This window comes from Panthera pardus, unplaced genomic scaffold (assembly GCF_024362965.1).
Source record: "Panthera pardus isolate Hobbes unplaced genomic scaffold, ASM2436296v1 HiC_scaffold_7, whole genome shotgun sequence".
Taxonomy (NCBI): Eukaryota; Metazoa; Chordata; class Mammalia; order Carnivora; family Felidae; genus Panthera; species Panthera pardus.
The window spans coordinates 18291634-18313790 of record NW_026527002.1 but is presented as its reverse complement, the minus strand read 5'-3'; the positions used below and the strand labels follow the sequence as shown (position 1 = coordinate 18313790).

The following is a 22157-nucleotide window of genomic DNA, read 5'->3' as shown; positions in this document are numbered from 1 at the left end:
TGATTGCTGGATTCAACAAAATGGAAAGAATCAGCTATTCGGTATTCACAATCTATGTTTTAAATTTTTCTAACTAGTTCTCCATCCAAGATCAATCAAAGGAGTTAAGTATTTGAAAATGCTTTGGAAATGCTCATATAAATGTGTGTGCTATGAATATTTTAATCGAAATAGGAGCTTTGTATGTTCTTCAAGGAAAAATTTCTGAAGATCGAAGAAAGGGTTCTTTGTGCTTCAAAATTTCATCAGCAATGGGATATTTTATTCCTAAGTCTCTGGGAAAAGGAATACATACTGTCTTGTTTCTTATCAATTATTGGGTAAAGAAATTAGTAGTAACACAAGCATTTCTATTTCTTAGCTGAATTAAAGGAATGTGCATAATTGCAGATAAACGTCACACAACTGAATACTGCCAGATCAAGTGCCTTTTGCGAATCTTGCTAAAAACGTGAAGCAATTTTGAACCCGGCCTCCTCATGTGAACAAACTCCTTATTGGCTTGCATTATAGTCAACGGCATTGTAAAAAGTTAATGTATATCCCAAGTGCTTTATTCTATAATTAGGACACTAACATATTTGGTCTAGAGATTTTCACTGTACTGTTACATATATAGAGAACAACTGTTGGAGGCCCTACAACACTGCCTTATACTATGGAAGTTTGTCTCTTACAGGAAAACTCTGAGATGATGCTTTAGAAATGGCGAGAATAAGGTGCAAAGAAAATTTAACAACTTTTAAAGCAAACGAAACTATTTGCTGTAGACTGAATGTTTGCATGCCTCCCAAATTCGTATGTTCAAACCTGACATCTAATTGTGCTGGGGTTAGGAGGTAAGGTGTTTGGGAAATGATTAGGTCATGAGAGTGGAGTCCTCATGAATGAGATTAATGGCCTTATCGACAAGACCCCAGAGAGATCTGCTGCCCTGCTGTTATGTGAGGACACAGTGAAGAGATGGCCATCTAGGAACTGGAAAATTGCTCTTCCCAGACACCAGATCTTGGGCTCCTAGCCTCCAGAACTGTGAGTTATAAATTTCTGTTGTTTATAAGCCACCTAGTCTGTGGTATCTGTCATAGCAGCCTCAACAGACTAACATAGTATTTAAAAGACACTGCTGGCCACAATATAATTATTTCACTAACTATACAAGGTTTTTCTTTTCTTTCAGTGATAATATTAGAAGTATCCATAAAGTATTTTAGCATGGATCTTACCTCACTTGGAAAATCCAGGTGAACATCACACACCTTTTTACTTTCTCATAATTTCTGCCCATTGTCTGCTTTCTTCCTAAGTTAGAATCTTCACAAAAGTGTAATAGTGGCCAATTCATACACCCACCTTTTCTCCGTTCTCTTTCTTTCAAAATAGCTTCAAACCATTCGTGCTTCTCTTCAGGTGTTTTTGCCATGCACACGAACCATTTATTTTTTGCTGTGTTATGTATTTTCCATCCATTGATAACAATGTGTCCACTACTATGGAAATCAGCTGGAAATTAATGGGGGTAAAGGTGAACAACAAATATAATATATAAATTATATCAACACAACCATTCAATTCACAAAAGTCCCAACACCACTGAGTTCTTAAAAGTATCTTCGCTTTAAATGTGTGAAATGAAGAACATAAAAATAAAAAATCAAATGTTTGTATATGAAATGCAGTTAGTGCTCAGGAATAAAACACTTCTAACTCTTAATATTAATATATTACATGAAATTAAACATCTGAAGTATTAACATTCCTTTCCTCTATGTCCAAAAATATTGTTAAAGTTCCTAAAGCAATAAAAGAAGAACGTTTAAAAGAATTTTCATCTCAATAATCAAATATCCAAGGTGTCAGATTCATTTTGCCTTTCTAATACTCATTTGAAATATTATTCTAGCTTTCAAAAGCAAAGTATATCCCCACCGAACAATTTTCAGCTGTCTCATGAACCACACAGGAAGAATCAGAACAAATCAATGGAACATACCAAGAGCACATTTACCTAATCTTTAATAAATGGAAAGGTACAAATAAATGTCAATCCATTATCCTTGCTCATGAAAACCTGAAAAATGTGCACTCTTTAAAACCACATCATTCCATATAGGAAGAAGAAATTTTTCTTTGAGTATGAATTCACATTGTCTTTTTTTAGGTCTCCCCATCATTTTGGCTACACTGTCATGCTAGATTTGAAAATGTCAACAGGAAACCCTCTACGGCAGTTCTGCCTAATAGCAGGTAGGGAATAGTGATGTTACTTGTATCCAGCATTTACTGGCATGACAGTCTGCAAAGCAAAGATTTCAAAATGAAAAAACATATGACAAAGGCCTGAGTCAGCACCTGCACCAATTTAAAGTGACACTTTTCATTCATCTCCCTGACAGTCACTAAATAGTAATGGTGGGTGGACAGGAGGTGAGACACAAAACGTGAAAGGTGGTTTAGAGAAATGACTTTGTGGCACTGTACTTGTTTTTTGTTTCTTTGTTTTTTCTCAAATGGCCTTATTTTATTTGGTGAGTTCTGAGTAGAGGCAGACATGATGCCCGTAGTCTTTTTAGCTCCAAAATCACCACAAGGTATCTGTGACCAGATTGACTATTCCAAAAATGCATTCTCAAATGATTCTGTATATTGAGGGTCTTTAAAAATTCCAACTTATAGTGGGGCGCCTGGGTGGCCCAGTCAGTTAAGCTTCAGCTCAGGTCATGGTCTCGCGATTTGAATTCGAGCCCCACATCTGATTCGTCATTGACAGTGCAGAGTCTGTTTGGAATTCTCTCTCTTTCCCTCTGTCTCTCTGCCCCACCCCTGCTTGCTCTCTCTCTCTCTCTCTCTCTCTCTCTCTCTCTCTCTCTCTCAAAATAGATAATAAACTTTAAAAAAGTCCAAGTTATACTTGAGCCAGGAGAGAATTATGTTAGATATTACTCTATAATATAATATATATATATGTTATAATATATATATAATATATATACGATATATGTGTGCGTGTGTGTGCCATAATCCTGTTAATAATAACAATTTCTGATAAAATAAGGATTCAAATGGCAGAAGATTTCCCCCATCAGGAAATTGCCATATGTTTTATTTTTATTTTATTATGTTTATTTATTTTGAGAAAGGGAGAGAGAGAGAGAGAGAGAGAGAGCAGGGGAGGGGCAGGGGAGGGGCAGAGAGAGAGGGAAACACAGAATCCAAAGCAAGTTCCAGGCTCTGAGCTATCAGTGCAGAGCCTCACGAGGGGTTTGAATCCCTAAGCCGTGAAATCAGGATCTGGGCCGAAGTTGAATGCTCAACCAACTGAGCCATCCAGGCGCCCTGCCATCTGTTTTGAAAAGGAATTTGTGTACTTTTCTTCTTATCTTTACACATTTAGTTCATGTTCATATCCTATATAAAGTAGCAGAACTTTTTAATACATGTCACATAAATATCAATGGAATTAGTAAGGAAGTAAAAATTATTAGTTCATAATTATACCATAATCCCTTGTTACTACTTATAAAAATAACCAACTGAGAAAATAGGATAAATTGGTGGGAAAAAAAGATCAAGTTGCACATGTCCACACAGACCCCCCTCCCCGCATGGGTCACTTTACAGGGCCAATATCAGAAACAAGCATAGGCTTTTCACACTCTCCCTTCTTCCACAATCAGACTGAGATCAGCTAAGAGAACCCAGCACTGCAGCCTAAAAGACCCCACATTCCCACTAATGATATTACCCTTTACCCACACCCCAGGTAAAGAAAATCACCATAGCCACATGTAACCTGTAGTAATAAAATATTGGGCTTATTTTAAAAGGAACATGGTGTATTCTTTCCACAGAACACAGAGGAACACAAGTTCATCTACCAGGGTGATGCTTCTGACCCTGCGCACCACCTGCCCTGGGACAGACACCTCTGCAACCTGGGTGTTCCTTCCTTCCCTCCCTCGACTATTTGAGTCTGGCACTGCTCTCTTCACACCCTGCTGACTCTTCCTTCAACATTTTTCATCAGGCCATTCCTGACTTCAAAAACCTTTGTTATCTCCCCAATGAATCAGGGGAAAACATAGAGGATTGCTTTAGCGCTTCTCTTTAAACTGACCCCTATCGAACAATGCCATTTCCACTGTGTTCCCCTGTGGCCCTGCCACTGTTTGCTGCTTTCCTCCTCCTTGTGCTGTGACTTCTCACCTGTTCTCTAGGCTGAGGCTCTCATCAAGCCACCAGCCCTGCTCTCTGCCTCAGCAACTCTTTCTTCTCTTTAAAGTGTACCTGCATCTTCCATGAAGCCTTGCCTAAGCACTACAACCTGTGCATTCAAACTTCCCTTGGAAAATGTATGACTGAACTCAAAACCAGACAGGTCAGCAAATGACGGCATGTGGCTATTGTTTCACGTACAGAAAGCGAGACTGTTAATTGACTGTAAAATCTACTATGTCAAACGATAGGTACATCTCTGTTCCAATATAATATTTTGAAAGAAGAGCTTATGTCACCTAATAAATTAAAATGGAAGGATAATGTCACTTTTTAAAGTTTATGTGCTAACTACTATCACACTAATTTTAAAAATCATAAATAATTTTAAACATATATACAAATATGTGAGTACATACATATGTATATGCATACATATGTATCAAAATGTAGTATAAATATCATAATGATATCAGTTACCAAATTATCAATGTTATAAAAAATAAGCAATTGATTCTCATTTATTTCAAAAGAAATATATGATGTATTTAGTGATATATAAATGGCTTCATAATTTCAATCACAGCACATTTCTCAATAACGTCATTCTTTTTTTTATAATTTTAAAAAATATTTATTTATTTTTGAGAGAGAGAGAGAAACAGACTGCAAGCGGGGAGGGGGGAGGGGCAGAGAGAGAGGGAGACACAGAATCCAAAGCAGGTTCCAGGCTCTGAGCTGTCAGCACAGAGCCTGAAGTGGGGCTCGAACTCACAAACCACGAGATCATGATCCGAGCTGAAGTCAGCATTCAACCAACTGAGCCACCCAGGCACCCCCCAATAACTTCACTCTAAACAATAAATTTGAATTGAACTTATTTATAAAGAACAGCCACATAAAGATCATGGAAAAGCCTAGCAGTGCTTTTCCTTAGTAGAAATTTAAAAATATTGTTTTTACTGAAAGAACATTAATGGCAAGTGCAGGAATTTTCACTTATATTTATATCTAAAATATAATTCTATAGGAAGTGTTAAAAAGGAATGGAAAATTGTCATTCATTAAGTGTAGAATATCCAAATTCAAGTCTCCAGGCGCTGATGTTTTTCCAAAAAGAGAAAAATCCAAGGGTCAGCCGAGAACAACTCACTAATTACTTTGAAGCTATACAGTTTGCAAATTCCTCACTCTTAATCCAGCATAGTTTTACATAATGAGATGAGGTTTTGCTAAAACTGATACTACTATAACTCTCAGTGGAAATGCTGATATCCTTTCAATAGCATGAGTTTTAATGAGATGGAAGCTAGCCAAGTACCATATACTCAGGCTACGAAACAGAAGAAACTGCCAGAAAATATTATCCAAAACATCAAGAAACTGATGTCTAAACAATGTATTTAACTCTTATTCTGGTGATCAACAGTGTGAATGCATAAATTTTTAAGAGAAATTTTAAAAATTAAAAACTGAGAACAAACTGAGGGTTGATGGGGAGTGGGAGGGAGGGGAGGGTGGGTGATGGGTATTGAGGAGGGCACCTGTTGGGATGAGCACTGGGTGTTGTATGGAAACCAATTTGACAATAAATTTCATATTAAAAAAATTATAATGTACTTACATTATGAATATTTAATGTTGAGAAAATTAGTTTTTGGAATAAATCTTTGATTTTATCAAATAATAGAAGAAAATTTTCTGGCATCCAAAATAGCATTAGCCATTACTTACGGCAAAAAGTTAAAAGTTTAAAAAAAAAAAAGAGGTTCGAGGGATGCCTAGGTGGCTCAGTTGGTTAAGTATCTAACTCTTGATTTCAGGTCAGGTCATGATCTCACGATTCATGAGTTCAAGCCCCACACCAGGCTGCACGCTGACAGCACGGAGCCTGCTTGGGATCCTCTCTGTCTCTGTCTCTCTCTGCCCTGCTTGAGAACTTTCTCTCTCAAAATAAATAAATAAACTTTAAAAAAAAGAGAGAGTCTGATTTTTCCTTTTGAAACTAAAAATAGCTCCCCTGACCTTTTTTTTTTAATTCTCAAGAACACTCCTTTAAATTAATAACATATTGAAAATGTAAGTGTATCAGGAAAGAACTCTTATACTCTTAGTCTTTTCAACATTGTAAAGTTATCCTACTTTTTAATTAAGAATGTATTCAATTCAGGGGCGCCTGGGTGGCTCAGTCGGTTAAGCGTCCGACTTCGGCTCAGGTCACGATCTCGCGGTCCGTGAGTTCGAGCCCCGCGTCAGGCTCTGGGCTGACGGCTCAGAGCCTGGAGCCTGTTTCCGATTCTGTGTCTCCCTCTCTCTCTGCCCCTCCCCCGTTCATGCTCTGTCTCTCTCTGTCTCAAAAATAAATAAACGTTAAAAAAAAAAAATTTAAAAACAAAAAAAAAAGAATGTATTCAATTCAGGTTACACAACAATAAATATGGCTGATAAGGTAACTATGGTTTATCTATTTGACTATTAAGCAACAATAAATACTATGTTATGTGGTGATAAGACATGAAAATAAAGATGACTATAATTCACATAATGATTTTATTTAATTGAAAAAAGGATATAAAACTAGAGTTCATGTTTTGAAACATTTTTGAAAATCTATGCATAAAAAGAAAAGTTGAAGGAAGTATTAAAATTATTTTACTTCTCTTTATATTTTCAACTTTTTGTTATTTTCAAATTTACTTTATTTTTTTTAAGTTTATTTATTTAGAGAGAGACAGTATGTGAGAGAGCAGCGGAAGGGCAGACACTGAGGGAGAAGGAGAGAATCTTAAGTAGGCTCCACACTCAGTGCAGAGCCTAACATGGGGCTTGATCCCATGACCCTGTGACCATGACCCAAGTCAAAACCGAGTCAGATGCTCAACTGAGCCACCCAAGCACCCCCAAAATTTTCTTTAATAAGCAAAATTTAATTTCAAAAAACCCAATGTGTTCAATATCTTTGAATGGTTTCAAATATTTATATAAAAAATGGTAGCTGAAACTTTCTTTAAAAATCCTGTTCACTTTCAGGAACACCTTAAAGAATAAAAATTCTCCATCTTACCTAATTCAAATTTGACTACTGTCCTGCAATCTATGGTTTGCCCGACATTGAACTACAGATCACATTTTCTAAAGGTCACCATTCTTGCCCTTTGTCCAACTACACAAATAAACTTGTTCTTAAGAAAGAATTTACAGGGGCGCCTGGGTGGCTCAGTCGGTTAAGCGTCCGACTTCAGCTCAGGTCATGATCTCGCGATCTCGCAGTCCATGAGTTCGAGCCCCGCGTCGGGCTCTGGGCTGATGGCTCAGAGCCTGGAGCCTGCTTCTGATTCTGTGTCTCCCTCTCTCTCTGCTCCTCCCCCGTTCATGCTCTGTCTCTCTCTCTGTCTCAAAAATAAATAAACGTTAAAAAAAATTAAAAAAGAAAAAAGAAAGAATTTATAAATGATCTGGTATACTTTTTAAAAATATTTATTAAATGTTTTCTTATTTATTTTTGAAAGAGAGAGAAAGAGACAGCACACAGGGAAGGGGGGCAGAGAAAGAGGGGGATAGAGGATCTGAAGCAGGCTCTGGGCTAACAGCAGAGAGCCCGAGGTGGAGCTCTAACTTGTGAACTATGAGAGCACAAACTGAGCCAAATTCAGATGCTTAACCGACTGAGCCACCCAGGTGCTCCTGGGGCTACGTTTTGAATGAATTTCCAAGAATATACTATGAAAATTACAAAGAAATTTAACTGTAGAAAGTTTGACAGTTTTCCTACATAGCTCTTAAGCTGGATACTTTTTATGAATCATGTTTAAACTGATATACTCATAAACAAAGAAGAGGAATTAAATTAGAGGAATCCCCCAGGGGCACTTGTGTGGCTCAGTCGGTCAAGTGGCCGACTCTTGACTTCAGCTCAGGTCATGATGTCATGGTTCATGGGATGGAACCCCATGTCGGGCTCTGCTGACGGTGCAGAGCCTGCTTGGGATTCTTTCTCTCTCTCTGTCTCTGTCTCTGTCTCTCTCGCTTTATCTCTTTCCCTCTCTCTCTCCAACACTCCCCTACTCACTCACTCACTCTTTCTCTCTCTCTCTCTCTCTCTCTCAAAATAAATAAGTAAACATTTAAAAAAAATTAGAATTCACCCAAATGAAGTCGGATCTAGAGAATGGTGGAATGGAGGGGCACCTGGGTGGCTCAGTCAGTTAAGCATCAGCCTTCGGCTCAGGTCATGATCTCATGTTTGTGAGTTCGAGCCCCACATTTGGCTCTGTGCTAACAGCTCAGAGCCTGGAGCCTGCTTCAGATTCTGTCTCCCTCTTTCTGCCCCTCCTCAGCTCACACACACTCTCTCTCTCTCTCTCTCTCTCAAAAATACATAAACATTAAAAAAAATTAAAACTATAGAGAATGGTGGAATGGAAATCTGGCCACATACTCAATGGCTACCATCTTTGTTGAACATAAGAAGTAATGGATAACGCGGATATATTAAAACAAATACACAGATTTTTACATTTCTGCATGTCTTATCATCATTGCATTAATTTTTTGTATTCTGAGATATAACTGATATAATCCAACTCATTAAACATTATAAATAAAAGTAGAATCATGTTTATTTTTCAAAAGATGTCAGATAGTTACACATTGGCTAAAAGCTTAGTCTCATTCCAAATGCAATTACTTCTGCAAGTTTTGAGCTAAATTAGTGCAAATGGTTGTCTGATGGAGGCCCTTAGAAAAGAAAAGCATTTTACTTATAACTAGAGTATACAAAAATACCTAGTATTTCTACAATATATTCAAATAGATGGGGGAGCATTTAAATTTTTCATCGACATTTCTAAGCATGCTTAAAAATACATCTTGATTAATTAATTTTTATTATTTATACCACAATATGGTATCGTTGTTGTTTGTTTCTGGTTTTGGCAATGAACACAAAAGCCTGATGGTATTTGCCATCCCTTACTGAATTTATCCAGGGTCCTAGCGTGGGAAGAACTTGGTATACAGACACTGATCAGCTCTGCTGAGATCTATCAGCATCAGAGCTCCCATTTATAAGTATAAAGTAAGAACACTTAGGGGCACCTGGGTGGCTCAGTGGTTAAGCGTCTGACTTCAGCTTAGGTCATGATCTCACGGTTCGTGAGTTCGAGTTCTGCGTCGGGCTCTGTGCTGACAGCTCACAGCCTGGAGCCTGCTTCCGATTCTGTGTCTCTCTCTCTCTCTCTGCCCTTCCCCCTACTCACGCTCTGTCCCTCTCTATCAAAAAATGAATAAACGTTAAAAAAAATTTTTTTTTAAAGAACACTTAAAACCTGAGCTCATCAAAAATAGAGATTCCATGATGGAAATGACCAAGAAAACAGGAAAGGAGAAAGTTGGTGCAGCACCCAGACTGTCTCTCAAAACAAACAACCAAAGTCAATCTCTACACATTAATGCCTTATCTCTTCATTGCTCTCCAGTTGGTCCCTATAGATTTAAAATTCATATGGAGTCGCTGCTCCATGTTTCTCAAGGTATGGCCACAGGCACCTGAGAAACCTCACTCCAGTCCCAGCTCCATACTAAACAGCTGGGTAAAAGTGGATGAGTTAGTTCTTAAGTGTGGCCTGGTTTCCATCATCCGAAATGTTACCAGGGTATATGAGTTGATCTTCAAGATCCTATTCATCTTCAGAAATTCTATTTTTAAATTTCCATGTCCTGGCTGAGGACACATACTCCCCCAAAAGACCTAGTACACACACTTATGAGAAAACCAAATTTTCTTTGCAGGAAGCAAAGGGAAGGTATCCAGCTGGAGCCTAAAATGTCTTTAAGTGACGTTGTAGCAAGTATTTGCAGCCAAATTTCAGCAACATGCTGCATATGTATGTTTAAGGGGGAAACAAAACCTTAACTGAATAATACCAAGTGTAATTAATTTCTTCATCATATTTCAATGAATCCTGAGCCTTGGAAGTTTGCGTCAAGATCTGTCATTAGACACTTTATCACTAATATTAGTCTTCCCCAATAATTTGTATTTACCAGGGTCTGAGGCCTTGTTTCTATAATGCCCCTGTCCCTCAGGTGCCGAGGTCCTGAAGGTGAAAATCTTACCAATGCTAAAAGAACTTTTTCATGGGGTTGAATCCAAAGACAATTTGCATTAAAGCTCCATCACCCCACATAGGCTCACCCCCATATACCTATCTGACACAGATACGCTGAAGATGCTATTTTATGCCCATGCCTCCAAAGGCCCTGGGCTCCTTCCATTTCTTTATCTTATGCCCCAATTTCCCATAGCATAGTAATCATTATCAAAATTCAACACAGTTTACCAAAATTCACTTAGATTACCAATGCAGATGGCACAAATGGAGACAACCACACCATCTGGGAGAGAGGAAAGGAAGTGAGACACAGGAGCTTTATGAAGAAAACAAAGAGAAGGCTGAAGCAACAGGGGACAGGTGGTTCCACCAGGGCAGACGAGGCCAAGAAGGAACAGAGTAGAGCTTTGAGTGTGCCTTCCCCTGCCTTACTTCTTCCGACCTCAAGTACGTGGGCTTTTGGATATTCTCTTGAGCAATAGGGTTACTGAAGTGAGAGAGCTGTTCACATTTTAGACAGGCAACTTCCTAATGTCACTAGTCTCTTTTCAAAGCATTAAAATGAATTAATGCCACCTTATAAAAATACGGTGGGGGTGCCTGGGTGGCTCAGTCGGTTAAGCGTCTGACTTTGGTTCCGGTCACGATCTCATGGTTCCTGAGTTCAGGTCCCACATTGGGCTCTGCGCTGACCATGCGGAGCCTGCTTGGGATTCTCTGTCTCCCTCTCTCTCTGCCCCTCCCTGACTCGCTCTCTATCTGTCTCAAAAATAAATAAATAAATAAACATCAAAAAATTTGAAAAAATAAATATTGTGCACATCCTGCCAAGGAAAGATAGCCTACTAGGTCCCACATGTGAGAATGTATTTGCACCTGTATTATAGAAAGGGATTTTTAGCTGTGTCACCTGTCAGACAGCTCCACACTCCATCTCTCCCCTAGTCCATGAGGAACCTCACCACAAGACGACTTGGTTCCCAGGCAGTACACCTGAGTTTTGCTCATTGCATGTCCCTTCCCCCTTACCTGAAACAATCATGCTTTACTATTTTATATTCTGGACAATTTTTAGGATACTGACAATGGGATAGAGAAATGGCACACAGGTGAGCACTTTTGAAAATTTTCACCCCTGCAAAGGATAAACATTCTTCTCCCCTCTGGGACTAAAAGATGGTAACAAAGGTATGTGGTAGAGGGGAGCTGACCTGTGCCCCAATCCCAGTTTAAATGAAGTATTATACAGAACACTTCTGCATATGGGAATTAAAGTCATTTAGCAACAATTAATATATGTTATTTCATCGTGTCTTTTGCTCCTAGAAGCATATCTTTGAAATCTAATTAAAATCATCGGGGGAAAATGTGATCCAATTTCCTGAACATTCATATTATAGACTAGTACATAACCACATAATGGGATCCATATATTTTTCAAATAAAAATAATTTATGTAACTTCATTTTATTTAATGTTTGTGACTGTGATTTCACGAACTTACTTATCAATGTCTGTACCTTCAGATCTGCAGAGCAAAAATGTACCATCTATAAGTAATAAAGTACTTAAAATGAGCATTTAAAATACACAAACCACCTTCATCCACAACTTTTCTCTGTAAGAAAACTGACATGTTTCTACACACAACGGCTATCTAGCTAAAACGAATCTAGGGTTTTATATATTATATTGTAGAATAAAATATATTACATGAAATATAATATATATTATACAATAGAATATATGAAAACAATCACACATATACTTATAAAAGATAGTGTAACTTAAAAAGAAAATAAATTCATTCATTATTTTCTGCACTCATGCTGGCTATACCAGGAAATATGAGTGTGTATGTCACTCCTACTCAGCAATTTCTTTGTATCTCTGTGTTGAATGCTAGTGTATTTCAGCCAAATATAATTTTCCACTTTGACAAGAATCCTCTTCTTCCTTATCAAGCCTTTCTCCTCCAACTGCTCTACCTAACAAAGTTTTCCTAAGCTCTAATGTACCGCAAAAGAAGTATTCAGGTGAGAAGTTTGTCTTATGAGGGAGCTGGCGTCTCATTTTTAAAATCACTAATTACCTACCTGTGCCATCGTCCACATTCTCCACTTCCATCACCTCTGTATTGATTCGGCCACGAAAAAGGTACCGATGTCCATCTGTAGATGCCTTGCTATTCTTCAACCGTCTTGTGATGGAATGAAATCACAAAAATTTTGTTACTAAACTTAATAAAAAACAGTATTGAAACAATATAACTTAAGCTAGTCTTAAAAAAAAAAAACAGACATTGATGCAATCAATGACACCAAATGTTAGGCTCTTGGTGTTTGTTTTTTTATTTGTGTCCTCCCATTCATAACAGCACTGGTTGCTTTACAAGTTGAAACTTATAGACTAGTGTTTTAAAATAAATGGAAGTTATTGGAGCATCTGGGTGGCTCAGTCAGGTAAGCGTCTGACTCTTGATTTTGGCTCAGGTCACGATCTCATGGTTTGTGAGATCGAGCCCCGCATGGGGCTCTGTGCTGAGATCGAGCCCCGCATGGGGCTCTGAGCCTGCTTGGGATTCCTCTCCCTCTCTCCTGCTCCTCCCCCATGCTCTCTCTCTCAAAAAAAAAAAATTAAATTAAATAATTTAGATAAATGGAAGCTTTGGACTAAGAACAGTATACAGGTAGGTGGGTAAATACATATTTTTGCTCAAGTTAGAAATCAAAGGTACCCAATCAAAGTCTGACACACACTAAAAGTTAGTTATTTTAAAACTTCATCTGATTTATTTCACTTTCATTTCTCGTTTTTCAGTAACTAGCTGGTAATTTCCACCTTTTCAAGCTCTGGTAAAATTCGGTTAGTACTTATGATCCCTCTGCAAAGAAACGGACTGTGCTGGGAATTCTTGAGTGTCATCCAGCTGAAAATATTTTCCCTAGATTGTTTTTATGATATGAGAATTGTATGCTTGTTGAGTAAGTCTCTTAATGCACTTATAATCCTTTATAAGGGTCTCATTTCTTCTATTTTAAAAAGAAGTTGAAAACATTCCAAAACTTTGTATATAGTGTGCCTATTACCAGTCTTTAATGCTAAAAAAGCATGTAATACAAAGGTTTACAGGTGAACATTTATCACATGAATTAAGTGGTTAAGTATGTTTGTAATGGAATCACTGAACATTCAGGAGAGTTGATTTTAAAAACTTTTTAAAATTATGTTTTAAATTATTAACTAATTTAATTCTTAAAGAGGAAAGATTCTTCAACCTTGAGTGGGGGAGAGGGGCTGAGGGAGGGAGAGAATCTTAAGCAGGCTCCAAGCTCAGCACGGAGCCCAACATGGGACTCGATCCCAGGACCCTGGGCTCATGACCTAAGCTGAAATCAAGAGTTGGACCCTCAACCAACTGAGCCACCAGGTGCCCCTAAAGAAGAAAGATTCTAAGAAATGATTCCGGAGGATTTAAGAACACCTAGCCACTCAAAAGATTTCAATTAACCTGAACTATTCCATTTGACTCATTGACAAAAGTTTAGCAAATAATTTAATATACTGAAATAATTATTCACTTATTGTGTTATACAGACACATGTGGCAAAAGTGGAGATGTAAATGTTTACCAGCTTCAATGTCCCTCTCCTCCTCTCTCCTACAGTTAGAGATCAGTCCTGAAGTGTTGAGAGGCGGTGAAGTGCTGAGAAGTGCTGGGCAGGTGCTGAGAGGGGTCACAAGGTGCTGTCATGGTCTCTGAGTTTCTTCCTTGGAAGAGAGTATATCTTCCTGGCTTATCTGTCTAAACTCTCATTAAAACTTAGTAGTCCTTCACCACTAGTAAAGAAACCTAACTAAATAGATTAATTAACCTGATTTAGGATTTATTAGTTCCAGATCTTCACCATCTTGCACTCCCGTGTTCATTTTGAAAGTGACCTCTGAATGTCCTTTGTGAATAACCTTACATAAATGCTACAATTTAGGGATTCGGGCCAGGCAGTAGGCAAGTTGGCATCAGAGTCAGCCAAGGACAGAGAAGAATGCAGAGCAGTCTAATATGCAGGTACCTGAACATTCTCCCAGGTAGGATATAGTATCATGGTGTCTGGTAAAAAAGAATTCCTTGTAAGTTGACACATCATACATTGTTTTAAAAGTTTAATATACTTGGTAACAGTTTTAGTCACAGTCAGAGAACCATGGCATGGAATCATTCACTGGGTCGTATTTTCAAAGTATTAATTTTCTTTGTGATACTGCTGTGAACTCTGTACATGTTTCTATTATTTCTCTTGACCTGCAGATAGTAACACTCAATATGAAATTTCAGTAAGTGTTTGATCAATACTGTAACACTTCACTCAGACAGAGAGATCTTTGGTCCTTTCAGAAGATGGCTCTATTAAAGTACATAGACTGAAAAGCCTCAGGTTTGAAAACAATTTTGTTTTATATTGTAATGTTGACTATTTTGCATATCCCAATTCTATGATTTCCCTCCTAAGTATGTGTTTTAATGGTCACCAGGATACATGTGCAGGAATGTTCATAATAGCAGAAAAACTAAAACCAACAAAGAAAACAAATAAAAATCTAAAGTCCACTGATAGGAGAATGAATAAGTAACTGTTATTAACTTATTGGGATAATATTCATTCTCCTATCAGTGGCTGAGATCATGACCTGAGCCAAAGTCAGATGCTTAACCGACTGAGTCACCCAGGTGCCCCCAAAACTGCAGGCTTTTAATTTTACAAATGTTTCCTGTTGTTTAGCTATTTAACAATAACAGCCATGAGACCATAAATGACATCATCATTATACACTCAAGTCATGATCTCAGGTTTGTAGGTTTGAGTCCCAAGTCAGGCTCTGTGCTGACAGCTCAGAGTCCAGAGCCTGCTTCGGATTCTGTCTCCCTTTGTCTCTGCCCCTCCCCAGCTCGTGCTCTGTTTCTCTCTGTCTCTCACAAATGCATAAACGTTAAAAATGAAAAAGCCTGTGATTTTTAAGCAAATGTCTTCAATGTGTGTATAATGTGGACAAAAACTTTTGCTAATTGTGCAAAAACTTTGGACTTGAAGGCGGGCATATATATAAGTATGAGATCAACTGTAATAAAGAAAAAAGATCTCATTCTCAAATGGATGCCTTTAATAACTGTACCTAGATGGATGTGTTAATTGACTACATGGAGGAAATCCTTTCACGATGTATACCAAATCATAATGCTGTAGAACTAAAATATCCTTCGATTCTATTTGTCAATTATACCTCAGTAAAGCTTGGAAAAAACAACTGCACGTAAACAATTTGAATCACATTACAATTTTTTTTTTATGGTTTGGTTTTTTGTTTGTTTTGTTTTTTTTTGTTTTTGTTTTTGTTTTTTTGAGACAGAGAGAGACAGAGCATGAGCAGGGGAGGGGCAGAGAGAGAGGGAGACACAGAATCTGAAACAGGCTCCAGGCTCTGAGCCGTCAGCCCAGAGCCTGACGCGGGGCTGGAACTCACAGACCATGAGATCATGACCTGAGCCGAAGTCGGACGCTTAACCGACTGAGCCACCCAGGCGCCCCATATTACAATTTTTTAATGAGTTACGTACACGTAAAATTAACAGTCTTCCTAAAGCCTACTTCTATTCATCTCAATCTTGCTTCAAAACACAAAGAATTTCAGAAAAGCATTCTAAAAAAACCAGACAAGTTTATTTTCATATACAATAAAAAGAATTTTTTAAATACTCATTAAGACAGAGATAACGACAATGTAATTATTTTTTTAAACAATTTAATTATCCTTTGACTTTAATCCTAAACTGCTCCGTTTCATCAAGGCACATGGGGTAGTTCTATGTTTTCTCAGTTAAAGTCATTATATTTCCGCATTAATGTCTCATACTAGAGAATTCTGATAGCACAGTCCAAAAGGCAAAACAGCCATGTCATCAATGTAGCTGCCAACTTTTCTCAAACTTACACTGGGCATCTTGTTCATTGACTTAGGGAGTCCCGTTTCAAGAGATAAAGAAGGACATTCCCTTAATCTTGCCTCCGTTGGTTTTGAGTTTCTCATTCTTACTTTACCAGAAAATGTTTGGCTATAATTTCCTAATTTCTGAATCTAGAATAAACACTCACTCAAACCCTGCGTTCTCAACCACCTGCTTTACCTTTAAATTTAGAGAAGCCGCGTAGTACCATTTCACTGAAACTAATGTTACCTAGATATGGTTAGGAAGAAGCATATAAATTTCCCAATTAAATGCAGCCCTACTATTTTGCTTAATCAACCTGTAAAACTTTTTGCCAAGAGTTCAAGAAAACATCCTACAAATTAAGCACCTTCTGAAGAAAAATTATATCCATGCTTTAAGACAAGTAGCATTACATTAATAACAAGGATACGTAAGATTATTTAAACTAATGGTGGCTAAGCTATACCAGGGACTTGGCTGGGTTTCGTTCATTCGTTTATTCACTTATTTAAGAAATACTTCTTTTTTTTTTTTTTTTAATATATGAAATTTACTGTCAAATTGGTTTCCATACAACACCCAGTGCTCATCCCAAAAGGTGCCCTCCTCAATACCCATCACCCACCCTGCCCTCCCTCCCACCCCCCATCAACCCTCAAGAAATACTTCTTGATTGTCTATTACATGGCAGGTCCAGCCTCTGAGGAAATAGCAGAGACTAAGCAGCAAGACAGCTGTTCTCAAGGACTTTACAGTCTAATCTAGTGAAGGTGGCACCAAATAAATAAATAATGAAGAAAACACTAGCAAGAACTTTCTTGATAGAGAATGGCTGGGAGGCTACAGTGGATGGGGTGGTCAGAGAAGATATTTCTGAAAGAGAGATACTTAAGTGAGATCTAAAAGACACGAAGAATCTAGCCAAACAAAACTCAGACGGAAGAGCATCCTGGGAAGAAACAGGCAGGGCAAACGCCCTAAGAAGGAAATGCAAATGGTATAATCAAGGAACAGGAAAAAAAGACGTGGGGTGAGATGAGGTCAGAGAAGTAGGGAGGGGCTGGGTCATGCAGAAATCTGCAAGCCAGGATAAGGAGTTGCGATTGTATTCCGATGTATTCCGGGAAGCCAATGATAGCTTCAAGATAGGTAATAATGTGCTTTCATTTGCGTTACAAAGGTTGCTCTGGTGTCTGTATAGAGCATAAACTTTAGAGCAGTAAATGAGGACCTGGTGGGACCAGCCACTGTTAGCCAGGGAGGAGACGCTGGTTGACCGGACTAGGATAGATGGAGAGATGTGGGGAGGTTTTCATATGTTTTAAATGCAGAATCGGTAAGATTCCCTAATGGATTACATTTGGGAGGTTGAGGAAAAGAGAGGAACCAAGGTTAACTCCTAGCTTTTGAAATTAGGGAAACCAGTGGATGGGGAAAATTGGGGGAGGAGCACCATTAAGAGAAATCAGGAACTCTATTCCTTCCATGTTGAAAATCTTCACAACCATCACAAGTGAGATACCAAATAGGTAGGAAGGATGAGTCTATAATTCTGGGCTAGAGATTTCTGAGCAAGTCACGTGGAGGTGGGTGGAACAGGAAGCCACAGGATTGAATCAAATCACTAAGGCAGAGTTGATAAATACGATAGAGCAAAGGGAGTGGAAAGCAGAAGCACGCAGCAGGCCAATATTTGACCAATAGAGTGTGATGTTACAAAAGGAAAGAGAAGAAAGTGTTTTAAGAAGGAGGAAGTGCTCATCTACTTCTTCTGCCGAGGAAACACATAAAACAAAGTGACCACGTGATTAGAAAACACAGAGGGGAATGATGACTTTGACAGGAGCAGCTTAGTGAAGCAGAGTGGGATGCTTAAAGTTTAGATTTCAATTTTTATAGCTGTGAGTGTTGACGAAGTAAAGGGATGTCGACAGGACAGGGGCTGCAGGTATAATGAAGGAGAAAATCATTGCAGGTGAAGAGACTATGGGATTTACTGAGGAGATCCTGAGTTCCCAGGAGCACTGAGGAAAAGGTTGAGGCTATGAGACGGATAAATAATTTCTGAACTAGTACTTGTTTATCCCCTTACCTGTGTTTTCTTTTGCAATACACCAAAAGATTATCGAAAAGAAAAAACACCCGTTCTTGAATATTTCCAGAAGAGATTTTCAGTAAGACTCCACACATTAGCATTTCAGTGCAGGTATCGGTAATGTTGGATCCCTAGGTCAGAAAAAAATGCAGAGAAAGCCTGATTATTTAATAGAAACTTTGTGTGTGATTCTTTTTTTCCCTAAAAGTCTGTTTTTATTTTAAGATACAGTATATAGACAGGATAAAAGTTCAAACACTATAAATATTTATACACTGGGAATATAAATATTCCCTTCCAGACTCCTCCTCATCAGTGTCAGCAGCTACAACCACCTTTAAGAGATTGTGTGCCTCCTTTTAGCTATCTTACACATATGTGCATAAACATGGATGATACATGTCACCTGTGTGCTTTTAAAAGGAGATGATTTCAAATTGATTCATAACATTCACATCCTGGGGCGCCTGGGTGGCTCAGTCGGTTAAGCATCTGACTTCGATTCAGGTCATGATCTCATGGTTCATGAGTTTGAGCCCCACATCAGGCTCTATGCAGATAGCTCAGAGCCTGGAGCCTGCTTCAGGTTCTGTGTCTCCCTCTCTCTCTGCCCTCCCCTACTCACACCTGTCTCTCTCTCTCAAAAATAAATAAACGTGAAAAAAAATTTTTTTAAAACCCCAAAAACATTCATGTCTCTACTACTCCTTTGCTCCTCCTCTCATTCCTTGGGATGGGAAAAGAGCTCTGTGGACATATCATAAAGTAGATGAAATTCTTCAAATTTTTAGCACATCCCAATTTATATCTCCTCTCCTAGGATGGACAGGAAGAAAAAAGAAGAAATTAAAAGAAAAAAAAACCTTATTTAAACACAGCGACCTTCCATAGAGCCTTTTACCTTATGAAAGTTAGCATAGGCACACTCATTCATTAAATAAGCCTTCATTGAGTGCACACTAAGGTCATATGATTAGTGACAAAACTGAGTCTTAACACAAGGGCTAACCATTGAGAGGAGCCACAAGATGGACGGGGCCTGAATCATCAAAAGGACAAAGCTACCCACTAAAGTAGAATGCATGCATTGGCTTATTGTGTGAGCTGAGCATAAACACCTATTTTGAGCCATTATAAATGTTGTAGTCTATTTGTTTCTACAACCTGAACTATCATAACAAATGCACCAAATTGGACAAAAAAGGAAAAAAAAAAGTTTTCAGTAGATATCTGTAAATTGTGCTCTTTAAAATGAGTATTTGTTTTAAATATGTCTGGTCTCCTTAAATCTGATGATAAATTTCTGATTCTTTTTAAACTGAATGTTTTAACTTTTACTTTTGATATTTAAAACTCAAAACATTAATTTTAAATTTCCTACTTCCACAATAATCAGTGATATAGTTTTTTCTCATTTATTGTAAAAAGTTTAATTACAATGACTACTCCTATCTATCAATAAGAGACTTTCCAAATGGGAAGTTAAGAGAATGTGATTATGTTGAGTGTCTATATTACAAACACATTTTGTTTTTGCTTTTATGTTTTATTTAAATTTTTTTTGTTGTTTATTAAGCTTTTTATTTTAATTCTTGGATAGTTACTACACAGTGTTCTACTGGTTTCAGGTGTACAATACAGTGGTTCAGCAATTCCATACCTTACCCAGGGCTCACTGTGCAAGTGCATTCTTAACCCCCTTCACCTATTGCACCCCTCCCCTCTCCCACGTTCCCTCTGGCGACCATCAGTTACACAAACATTTTAAATTTTAGAAAGATCCCTTTCTTCTTTCCTTCCGCCATAAGGGTGGATATATAACTGAAGATCTATCAAAAATGTACACAGTCATATCCTTCAACACGTGATAATTAAGTAAAAACTGTCATCAAATAAGAACATAAATCCCAATTCCAGTAACAAATGATTTCTTATTTATACTAAATACCATCCCTACCTCAGGAAAAAAAAAATTAAGACAGAATGAAGACATTTAAAAATGTAAACAAGGAAACATCACTTTGATTCTTGCACAGGAACCTGTACAATGTTACGAAAGTGGCTATATTGATAGCAATTTCACAAAAGGTACAAAACGCTTCGCCTTAGACTATTTCATACAGTAGCCCAAGAAAGCCACACAAGGAAGTTATCTCATGAAAGGGTAACTGCAGATGTTATCCTCATTTGCATATTAACTAGTCTTCCAAATAAGCTCCCAAAATTAATATTGATGGATGCATTCCTATTTAACCAAAATCTTAACCTTTTATTTCCTGACTTGTTTGTGATTATCATCTTTATTAATGTATACAAGAAGAATTTAATGTAAATTTGAGCTAAGTATAATGGCTAGGGGCCATTTAGTCCAACCTCTTACACAGTCTCACAGGATATATTGTACCAGCTCTGAAGAACTCATGGGAACTAATGTGTAAAGTAAAACAGAAAGTGGATATATTATTCTTGATAATAAAAATAACTGATGTACACACTGAATGTTCCCATAAGTATGGCCAACGCAATCTTCCTTTGTAAATGTACCTATTTGGAAAGCTGTATCATAATCAGAAAGAATCTTTACACAAGTAACAAACTCACAACCAGACAATAACAGAGGAAAGGACATGATTTTTGCCCACCACTCCTAGTTTTACCACTGAGGAAACCCCTGCCTTTTCCCTGTTTCTGTCCTCCTGTGAACTGTCTGCATGTTATTTGAATTGTCCCATCAAATTCTTGTTCGTTTATATCTTTTGTCTTGTCAATGCCACAAAGACTTTCCAATGAAGTCGTGCTCCCCAGTTGAGAGAAACTGTCTCTAGTCCTGTGAACAGCAGAGTGAACTGAATAGCAGGGCCATGGTAGCTAATGAGCCAAACATTCTCATAGGTTAGGTTTTGGAGAGGCTGAGTACTCCCTGTCAGCAGCTGTACCTTTGATTTCTAATAAAAAGCTAATTTTACAGCAGGAAGCTCTCTCAGATGGTAGCATCAGACAAGTCAGAGGCATGCCTGGACTATTAGAGTAGGATGAAGGAAAGCTTTCAACAGCGCCTATAGGTGGAATTGGAATTGCTCATTTATGTACCAAGAGAATAGGAGGAGCATGGGAAGGAAGGGAGGGAGGAAGGAGGGAAGGGAAGGAAGGAGGAAAGGAGGGAGGGTGGGAGGGAAATTTTGGTAACTAGAATTAGAGCAGTTTGTAAGCAATGAGCTAGCACAATCTATCTACCACCTGGACAAGACCATCCACAGTCCATTTGTCGTTCTGTGTGCTGCCCTTGCTCTCTCTTCTCTGCTTTCGGTACTAACAAATCACACTTTTGAATGACTCCTTTGATTTTATAGCCATGTTCATGCCTTCAAACCACCGTAGAAAAGGATAATAGTATTTAATTTAAACAGAGTATTAACAGACAATATATGTAAAACTCCCAGCATGATGCCTAGCACATAAAAGGACTCAATAAAGGCTGGGACAATTATCATTGCTAGCTTTAAAGGTGATACTCTTCTGCAAGGGGACTTCACTGATTTCTGATCTCTGCTGTGGCTTACTCTATGTTGGATTTTTATGGTTTAACTTTTTGAAGACAATGTTATTTCTCTTATTCTCAGGTTAATGAGGGTGGACACATCTTGTTGCCTCAGAGAACACTGACCCTTGCTGACAAAAATGGCTGTCCAGCCTATTCTTAAACACTTCTTATAAAATGAAGTTCATTCCCTCAGAAGATAGGCAATTT

At 38.0% G+C, this 22157-nt stretch overlaps 1 protein-coding gene across 5 annotated transcripts in view; it reads right to left on the bottom strand.

The window, feature by feature from the left end:
- The window catches only part of PREX2 (phosphatidylinositol-3,4,5-trisphosphate dependent Rac exchange factor 2), a 292133-nt gene that overhangs the window by 174882 nt on the left and 95094 nt on the right, over positions 1–22157 (bottom strand). For all 5 annotated transcript variants that reach the window (XR_008419975.1, XR_008419974.1, XR_008419973.1 and 2 more), the window contains exons 7-9: positions 18407–18540; positions 12425–12528; positions 1354–1503 (exon numbers count right to left, since the gene is read on the bottom strand). Coding sequence is in view for 2 of the 5 variants with exons in the window: in XM_019453224.2 (XP_019308769.1) it covers positions 1354–1503; positions 12425–12528; positions 18407–18540 (388 nt within the window). In the remaining 3 variants the exon portion in view is untranslated. The remainder of the gene's footprint in view (positions 1–1353; positions 1504–12424; positions 12529–18406; positions 18541–22157) is intronic.